At 41.0% G+C, this 10,725-nt stretch overlaps 1 protein-coding gene across 1 annotated transcript; it reads left to right on the forward strand.

The window, feature by feature from the left end:
* The first annotated feature begins 7,072 nt into the window (after positions 1 to 7,072).
* LOC131257412 (uncharacterized) lies at positions 7,073 to 8,179 on the forward strand. The gene is made up of 2 exons (XM_058258276.1): positions 7,073 to 8,027; positions 8,122 to 8,179. The coding sequence occupies exons 1-2, from the start codon at positions 7,428 to 7,430 to the stop codon at positions 8,137 to 8,139; spliced, it is 618 nt and encodes a 205-aa protein (XP_058114259.1). The 5' UTR covers positions 7,073 to 7,427; the 3' UTR covers positions 8,140 to 8,179.
* Positions 8,180 to 10,725: the final 2,546 nt, after the last annotated feature.

The following is a 10,725-nucleotide window of genomic DNA, read 5'->3' on the forward strand; positions in this document are numbered from 1 at the left end:
TTGGTTGACAGCAGCAGGCGGTATTTGGGGAAGGTCAACCATGTATTCAAACTTTGTAGTAAGAGTCGCAGCTTCAGGAGAAGCATGAGAAGGAAGAGCTTCAGTGCTAACCGTGTCCTCAGAATAATAGTTTGCACATCAGGGATTTCGAGAGCATCAATTGCTGGCTGACGTTATTATAGTGGTTCACCACAATGACTTGCTTCTGTGCAGCCGATAGTTCTCGAGTAATTACAAAAGAAAGACATAGTTAGCTAATGTATGAGGAAAAAGGCTCAGAGCAGACAAGTGAAAGTAACATCCACTTAAATTAGAATGGATGACTTAGGTGACGAATCGTCTATCCACGGTTTGGGAATTTTTTATAATCATCACCATTGCTCATGTAGAAGTGGGAATGGTGGAGGACTGGGGTGATAGGGAATAATGTATTTTCATCGAATGGAAGATCAAAATTGTTTAATATTCCTTATCCTGCCACCATTTATTCCAACATTTATTATAGTGAGCTTCCTGGTGATGTTTCAAACATTTCACAATTTCTTTAGAGTAATCATCAGCGGAGAGCCGTGACCAATATTTGGTTTTAAAGTATTTTTCAAATGAAGATACAGCCTTGACGGAGGAAGTACCTGATTGTCGTCGTCCTTTAGATGAGGTCGGCAGCGGCCAATTAGCTATGATTGGCTGAGAAGATGGGTGAAAGCATTTGAAGATTAGAACAAGACGCTGAGGAGGTGAGCCAAGAGGAATTCATAAGTCAAGAATCCTCTTCGGAGCAGATGGAGCTGATCGAGCTGCTTGAGATGTGGGAGCGACAGGTACATTAACCTTAGCTTTTTAATGCTTCGGTTGAGGAGCCATCTCGATCGACGAAACTTGCAGGGCAGAGATGGTGACCGATTTGGTCTTCGGCTTATTTGTTTTTTGGTTGGGAGTTGTGGCCAATGGGAGTGCTGCCCTTTTCTTTCCTCAAAGATCTATGGAAGAAGAAAGTTGGGTAGTGAAGGCTTCAGGAAAATTATCGATCATATTTTTATAATAGCCATCCCACCAAGCGATGAAAGTGTCCATTACTTGGGGCTAATTTGGATAGTGCGTAAGATTGAGAGTCCGACTGGCTGACTGGAAAGTAGAATTGAGGGAATGATAGAGATCGATTCGATCGGTGATCGGCTGAGTGAAGGGAGGTTGATTGCAAGTCATCTAAGTGAATGGACATGGGGTGCACTGGATGAGTCTGGATTGACGAGCGAGTAGATTTGGACAGTACTGCTCGATGCCTACTTTGGCATTCTTACTAGTGTCGACTGTGCCGCCATAAGGGACATCTCTGCAGATTAGATAGCTCTCTCAAGCAAGGTGCCTCTGAGACGCCACAAGATCATCCTCGCTCTCGTATCGGTCGGTGAACCAAGCTAGGCCGAATTCTCTATCATGAAAGGGGATGAGCGTTCGACTCTTTTTACCCCTATCCAAAGAAAAGAATAAAGTATCCATATATACAAAAAATGTCCGGGTTTATTGGGGAGAATTAATGACATGTTCGCCATAGGAAGAATAAGCATCGTCGGAGTGAAGAAAATAATGTACAAGGGAAGGACGAAAGTATTCATAAATCCACATCTGAAGAAGCCACAATGGTCCTCCTGCAAGATATAGACCTTTGGCGGCAATCTCAAGGATACCTCTGTAAAGGTGGCCAAGTACGAAAGGTGTCGGAGCAAGTTTTCAACCCCATGCGAGCACATCGGCCAGTTGATCGCACTCATTCGTGACCTACAGAGCATCCACGCAAAGAGTAAATGTCGGTAGATCTAGAGTAATAGGAAGACTGTATGTTCAAAATAATCGACCAGTCTTCTGTGTTTGCAGTACGTTTGCATGAAGTGGGAATAAGCCTTGCCAGCTTTATTCATGATCGTCTAATTTTAGGGAAGACAACTTCATTGAAAGGAAGAAGTTGGGTCAAGGCCATGAAGTCCAAAATCGTTGGATTCATATGCCTACACCCGAAGAAAAACGTGTTGGTGGATGAACTCCAAAATGTCAAAGTTGCTATAAGAAGGGTTGGATCTTATATGGATTGATAGTTTGATGTATTCATAAATGCCCAAATTCCTCCATGTTGCCTCGTATTTAGATGAGACACGAGCGAACCAAATATCCCATTCAGGCAGTGGTCTTGATCAGGATCAAGGATTCTTCAAGATATTAGCGGGTTCCTAGGTGGGGCCCACCATGATATAATTATTTTATCTATGCAATTAGTCTATTCAGATGGGACAAACTTTTGGACGTTGTCCAACAGGTAGGGTCCCCTGTCCAGCGTGTGGTGCCCACCGTGGACCCCATCTTGATGTATGTACCCTATATCTACACTGTCAGCTTATGTCTGATTTAGAGTACATTTTAAAGTTTAAAATAAATAAATAAATAAAAAGAAAAGCCCCTGGATGCATATGTTTCATTCATGAGTCCAATCCATTTTCTTAGTGCGTTTGGGCGGTGCACCACGTTAGTAGGACCCACCCACCGGCTTTAAGCCCAAAAACGAGGTGGATCCAGATCCCAAGTAGACCACGCCATGAAACAGTGTGATTGAACGTCAACCATTGAAAATTTCATAGGGCACGCTGTAATGTTATGGCCACCCACTTGACCAGCGTGTGGGACCCACTGTGGACCTCACCTTGATGTGTATGTCCTACACCCGATCGCCCATACCATATTGCTGGCTCACTTTAGAGCCTGGTTCCTTTAAAAAAAAAAAAAAGCGAGACAGATCCAAAGACCGGTGGACCACACCGCTGGACTGTCGAGCGGCTGCGACCCCTTTGTCGACCCCGCCATTACGTCCATTTATCATACAACTTGTTCATAGGTTCATTCGAAACTAGATGGACTGCAAACGTCAGCTGAGGGTAGAACTTTTGTATGGGTCATACGGGGGAGCATATACATGACTTCATGATTATTGAATCTATTATATTGGGGATTAATATACTAAGCCTCGTGAGTGTATGGTATTTGTAATGTGGACTATGCATGGACTGAGGAGCCGTGATTATTGTGATATGATTTATATATCACAACTTGTTTATGTTGTTTGGCATGTGGAGGATGGAAACCCTGGTTGATTGGGTATATTTTATATGCATGTTTGGAACCATGGTTGATTGGATACATACTTGGATAATAGCCTTGTTTGATTTTGTGCATTGCATTGTTGGGTATGGATTATGCATGACATGCACTATGAATGTTTCATCATACATATCATTATCGAGATGGATGCAGATTATGCCATCTTGGATACCACAGTTGTATATGTGGTTCAGGAACACTAGAAATGTTGTTTAATATTGGAGATTAATATACCAAGTCCCGTGGGTGAAATTCTCTTAACCTTGTTGGTATCGTCAGGTGCTTAACTGTTAGGCCAAGCAGATACATGGCCATGGTTGATTTGAGCTCCGTTGATGAGGTCGAGTGGGGAAGAGGTCTTAACCAACCTAACATGTGAGCATTGTAAGATGGGTTCAAGTTTGACCAGCCTGGCATGTCAAGATTGTAAAAATGAGTCTAGATCAGACCGCCTGGCCTGTTAAGATTGCAAATGGTCTGCTACTGTTGGGCCCAATAGAGTTGACCCAAGGGCCATGGTTGATTTGAGCCCCCACCATCGAGGTTGGGTATGCGAGGTCATACACCATGGTTGGTTGATTTGGGTACTCACCCCGGTGATTTCATATGATAATTGTATTGAAATGTGTTGAAAATTTAAAGAGATGTGTAGAATATTTGGGCCTTGGAAGCATGACATACATGATGGCATTGGCATTCATTGCATTTTATTTTGTTTAGCAGCATCATGTTGCATTGCGTATGGATATCATTGTGCACTCTGATATGGGTAAGTTGCATAGTATAGTATTGAAACACTGAACACATGAGAGATGTACTCACTGGGCTTTTTAGCTCATGCTTTATTCTTTTTTTTTTTTTTTTTAAGGGCAAGGCAGACAACAAGAGTAGCTTAGCATGGACTTTACATTATGCACTATAATATTTCATACTCTTGGATCTTTCAACATATTTATATATTTGAAACTTTATGTTTTTGATGTAATTGTAAATGATACATAATAGAATTAGAGATTTTGAGTTGCTCTCTTATCTCATTGATATCATAGTTGAGGAAAATACTATCAACTGTACATTAAAAATTTTACCAAAAATTTTCCCAAGTCACTTTTCAAGAGCGGAGTCAAGGGCCCGGGCTTGGGCTCCGTTTTTCAGGGTGTGACAGGGGTGACAAACTGCATGAATAGGAATTGACCACCTCGACTAATTTGTTGGGTTTGCCTCCATAAATACTAGGGGTTGAGTGTTGGAGGTAGGCCAGTGGGGCCCACTGGTGAGCAATCACTAGTGGGTGGGTCCCACATGTTTAGGCATCTTCCGGCCTTTTTCCTTTTCGGTTATATTTCAAATTCAAAATTGAATTTGATTTATGATAGGAGATAGGGATAAGACCGGATGATATGGTCTCATCCAAACTCCCCTCCTTTCCTATAAAAGGCATGCACTCTCTCTCGCATAATAAGATATACAAAATACTGAGAGTATACGGAGAGAGAAACATTGTGCACGAGAGATTGTCCATCTTAGCTTGTCCTTGGGACGATCTGATCCATAGATCGCAATCCGGGACCACTATATACCGTAGGATCAGAGGTGTGAATAGTTCCATCTGCTCCAGTAGTAGATAGGCGGGCTGTTGGAGCACCGTTCTTCTACTTTGTAAAGGTTCCAAACATCGTGTAGACCGTCAGATCTTGAGGGCTCACCTTCCGCGCTTCCCAACAGTGGTATCAGAGCATATTTAACGGCGGATCTCCGATTATTATCATCTAAAAAGGTAAGTGGCCCGTCTTTTCCTTTAGGAATGGAATTATGGCCCAACCCCTAAAATCATATGAGGTAAATGGACGGTTCAGATTTTTTTTGGGACTAGATTCATGTCTATGATTTTAGTATCAAATCAATCAGTGTGTACAATGTGCACAATGGATTGTTTTCTTAGCTAATCCATTACAGTAATAAGAGCCTTTTATTAATATAAATCAATTCTACGTATGTGAGTTAAATCATACTTAGAATTATGAGTACAATGTGCAACAGATCACTTGTCATATAAATAAATTCTAAGGATGTGTGTTATGGATATAAGTCACAGACTTAAAATTCTTAGGCATTAACTAACGGTGGGACCCACTAGTCAGAATCCATAAAGTTGTTGTATTGTACACGTGATTGGCTAATGTACAACACCCCAGCTATTCAGCCCCATGAATTTCGGTGGAGAATTTCAGTAGAAGTTCGCTTGAAGACGAAATAGGCGTGCGCTGTTACAGGATGCAGCAGCTTCCGGTTGGATTTTAAAAGTCAAAGTGGGGTCCACCGTGATGAATTGACAATAAATCCACACCCTCCATTAGTTTTGTAAAATAATTTTAGGCCACGGGCCCAAATTTTAAATGGGTCTATGGACTGGACAGCCCACATATGGAGCATAGAGATGAAATAAAAACCCATTAACGCTGCCCCCATTCCTGTTTGTCCGTGAAAGGATTTTTTTTTAATTTGGGTTGGATAGGTGGGGTCCACTTATGATGCTTTCTTGGGGATCTGCTCCGTTCATTATTTTCTATGTATCGTGTAATGATATGGGGTTAAAAATGAGGCAGATCCACAAATCACGTGGACCACTACAAACAAAAGATCTCATGCCACCCTTCATCACATCTACCATGTATAAAACATCTGGACGTTTTATGCCGTATGGATGACAATCCTTTTAAGAATACTGGGATGTTTTGTACACCATTTTTATTCTAATGGTTCCATGTTTGTTGCTGTACACGTATGCAATGTACACGTCTGGCTGCTACACACGTGTTGGTTGTACACGTGTTGATTGTTTCATGGTGGGTCTGTTATACACATGTTGGCTATCTGTATAGCTGCTGTACACGTGTTGGCTATCTGTATAGCTGCTGTACACATGTTGGCTACCTGTATATCTTTTGTACACGTGTTGGCTATCTGTATAGCTGCTATACACATGTTGGCTACCTGTATATCTCCTGTACACGTGTTGTACATGTTGTACACGTGTTATTTAGCCACTGTACATTAGCTACTGTACACGTGTTGTACATGTTGTACACGTGTTATTTAGCCACTGTACATTAGCTGCTATACACGTGTTATTTAGCCACTGTACATTAGCTGCTGTACACGTGTTGGCTACCATTCATGTTAATTATCAAGTTCACACGTACATGCTACCATACATGTTACCATACATGCTTCCATACATGATCCTGTACATGCTACCATACATGTTGTACCTGTATACGTTAATTAGATTCTGTACATGCTACTATACATGTGTTATACATACATGTGTTAACCATACATACATGTGTTATACATACATGTGTTAGCCATACATGTGTTATACATGCTGTACATGTGTACACGTGTTTGTACCATACACGTGTTGGTACCATTCACTGTTGATCTATTGCTCATTAGTGAACGAAACAATCATCAACCATGATGATCAATGTTGATGAAAGGATCCATCATCAACAATGATCATTATCGGTAATGATCGGATCCATCACTAATAGTCATGATCACAGGTAAAGATTGTACTCTCTTTATATCTAAGCACTTAATTTTTCCTTTCTGATGATGATGTTAATATGCATGAAAGTATTCGGCTTGATGTGTTTAGATCTAAGCCCCCTTATTTTTCATTGGAAAATATAGAAAAACTTAGTACTTAGGTACTCCCTATACACAAATAAAGGTTGTGCATAACCTGAGTGGGAGTTTATTCTCCTACACCAAATGATGCATGCAACCATGTAATGGAAGGTTGCACGTTATATAAATTTATTCTTATAAAAGCATTAAATCTCATCTTAATTAGAGAACTTGATTGTTCTACAACGCCCATACGGGTATGTGGACTTTCAGATCTCATTAAGATGTGTTAACTGCTTTTATACTTTGAAATTTTATATAACACGTAGAAATGCTGATGATTAGTGTCAATACCTTAGATCATAGCTAAGTAGTGATACTCATGCAATGTAGAGATGGCCACCAAAGCGTTAATCGCTGAACAACTAAAAGGACAACATTTCGACGGCAACAACTACGAAGACTGGTCCCGAGCAGTGCGATGCCTTCTGGATGAGGACGACATATCTCACACACTTGATGTAGTTCAAGAGGAACCCATCCTGGCTGAAAACGAAAATTTACAAGAACATAGGGTTGCGATGACTCGCTATAATAAGTGGCGAAAATAAAATCGTTCAGCCCGTAATGTCCTTCTTAGCACTATGCACAAAGAACTCATACCTACGTATGAAGTGCATGAAACCGCTAAGGGAATCTGGGAAGCACTGACAGATGCCTATGCGCAGAAGTCAGATGCGAGAGTTAGGGCAATGGAATTGGAATTCCAGGAGTACAGGATGCCTATCGGCTGTCCCATCAAAGATCATATTCGTAAGATGGAGCAAATGATAGGTGCCCTTAGGAATGTTGGGTGCAAATTGACTGAAAATCAGAAGATTATAGCCATGCACCGTTCCTTGCCTGAATCTTGGGCCCAAATCAAAAGAATTCTGAACCATACTGATTCAATCACTACGTTCAGAGACTTTTGTGGCCACTTGGTACGCGAGGTTGATATGAATGCAATTCAGCCAGGTTCGGCCAAGGCCTTTGTAGCAGAGACCCATAAGCGAAAAGCTAATAATAAACGGTTCAAAGCTCGCAAGAAGGTGAAGAAGAATAATCAAGAACAGAAGACCACAACACCTGCTCCAAATCTCAAGAAGGGGAATGGAAAGAAGAAGCAGAAAAAGACAAATGTAATCTGCTTTGTCTGTGAAAATTCTGGCCATTATGCTCGGCAGTGTGCCCACAAAAAGACGGTAATTTCTCAGTCACAAGATACTTTGTATGTAGGCATTTGTGGTGAAATCCTTTCCGTTGATACTATATCTAACGAGTGGATTTTGAATTCAGGCGCAACAAAGCACATGACACAGAGTCGTCGAGGACTCGAGGAATTCCAGCCTGTAGCTAAAGGAAGTTGCAAGCTATACATGGGCAATAACGCTGTTGAAAACGTACTAGGGATTGGCGTTCTCCATCTCCGTACTCGCATATGGCAAACAATAATCCTTCGTGATACTCTTTTTGCACCGGGGATGCGTCGGAATTTAATTTCTGTTTCTAGGTTATTATTTGATGGTTTTGATATTCGATTTTCTGGGACTAGAGTTTCTTTGAGACTGAATAACCTCATCTTTGCACGGGGAAATTTAATTTCAGATTTATTTATTCTAGATGTAGATTGTGATAACGCCCATATTGCTTTATCTGCTATGTCGAATAAAAATGTAGAATCTGAATCTCAAAAATGGCACGCGAGGTTAGGTCACATCGGAAAGGATCGTATGACAAGACTAGTACGTTCTGGTCTGTTAGACTCCTTATCCAAAGTTGATTTGCCATTTTGTGAACATTGTGTGTCCGGGAAGACATCGAAGAAACCATTTCCCAAAGCGGCTAGGTCTAAGGGCACACTAGAGATAATCCATTCAGATATCTGTGGACCATTTAATGTACATGCCAGAAACGGATGTCAATACTTTGTCACTTTCATTGACGATTACTCGCGCTATGGATATGTGTATCTCATCTCACACAAATCTGAGGCTTTTGATTGTTTTCTTAAATATAAAGCTGAGGTGGAAAATCAGCTTGAGAAAAAGATTAAAACCCTTCGATCTGATAGAGGTGGCGAGTATACATCTGAAACGTTTAAATCATATTATGAAAACGTTGAAATTGTTCGGTAGTACACAATGGCTTACACTCCACAACAAAACGGTGTTGCAGAGAGAAGGAATAAGACACTATTGGACATGGTTAGATCGATGATGGCACAAGCCAATCTCTCTACCATATTCTGGGGAGACGCACTGTTAATAGCCGTCTACGTCCTTAATAGAGTCCCATCCAAATCCATTCCTAAGACTCCATATGAGATGTGGTCTAGGAGGCCTCCTTCTTTAGCCCACCTACGCCCTTGGGGATCATTGGCATATGTTTTGCTACCTACTCAACATAGAGGTAAACTTGATAGTAAAACCATTGAATGCGTGTTCATTAGGTACCCTATGCATTCAAAGGGATACGTTCTAGTTTATGAGGACCATGGACGATGGATTGAGATAGAATCCCGAGACGTGACCTTTGTTGAAGATAGATACCCAAGCCGAATGAAGCAAAAGGTTCCAATAGAACTTTTTGAAATACCCGATGTATCTCAGGAGAGTGGGAGTTCTGCTCCTCAAGATGAAGATGTTCCTATAGTTCACCAGGACAGTGGGAGGACATCTCAGCAGACTCCTCGTTATGTCGAAGCGAAAGAGGATTGATTCCCGAAGATACTTTGATATTGAGGGGCTAACATTCTCTTGCATAGCGGTTGATGATGATGAACATGATTCGTATCAGGATGCATTATTATCTTCTAACTCGGTCGATTGGGTGATTGCTATGGACGAAGAGATCGCTTCCATGAAGAAGAATAAAGTCTGGGAACTTGTTGATCTATCTTTAAATCGTAAAGTGAAAGGTAATAAATGGGTACTAAAGATTAAAAGAAAGGTAGATGGTATAGTAGACAAGTATAAAGCACGATTAGTTGCTAAAGGTTTTACACAAAAAAATATTGATTATGAGGAGACCTTTTCACCTGTTGCAAAGTTCTCCTTAATCCGCATAATCTTGTCCATTGTCGCAAGTTTAAACTTAAAGTTATATCATATGGATGTAAAGACCGCATTCTTAAACGGTGACTTGGATGAAGAGATATACATGCAACAGCCCATGGGTTATGTGGACAAAAAGCATCCAAAGAAAGTCTGCAAGTTGTTAAAATCTATCTATGGGCTGAAGCAATCTTCAAGACAGTGGTACATGAGGTTCCACTTGGCCATCACCACTTTTGGATTTACGATGAGTGAAGAAGATCATTGTGTATACATAAAATGGTCTGGAAGATCTTTTCTGATACTATCTCTATATGTAGGCGATATCCTGTTAGCTGGTAATGACATGCAATTGTTAATATTGACTAAAGATTGGCTATTCTCGAACTTTGAGATGAAAAACCTCGGTGAAGCCAACTTTATTCTTGGGGTAAAAATCATCAGGGATCGCTCTAAGAAATTTTTAGGCTTGTCTCAAGCAACCTATATACAAAAGATCTTAGAGCGGTTCATGATGGAAAATTCAAACTGTTGAAACCCCTATGGATAAAGCTAGCAAGCTAGACAGGAAATCGTGTCCCCAGACTGAAGCCGAGAAATTAGCTATGTCCTCAGTACCTTATGTAAGTGCAGTAGGGAGCTTAATGTATGCTATGCTTTGCACTAGACCGGATATTAGCTATGCAGTTGGCATAGTCAGCCGTTATCAGAGTAACCCGGGACAGTCTCATTGGCAAGCCGTCAAACGTATATTCCGCTATCTCAGAGGAACAAAAGACCTACTGTTGTGTTATGAAGGCACAAGCCTCGAGCTAAAAGGATATTCAGATGCTGCTTGGGGTAATGA

This window comes from Magnolia sinica, chromosome 10 (assembly GCF_029962835.1).
Source record: "Magnolia sinica isolate HGM2019 chromosome 10, MsV1, whole genome shotgun sequence".
Taxonomy (NCBI): Eukaryota; Viridiplantae; Streptophyta; class Magnoliopsida; order Magnoliales; family Magnoliaceae; genus Magnolia; species Magnolia sinica.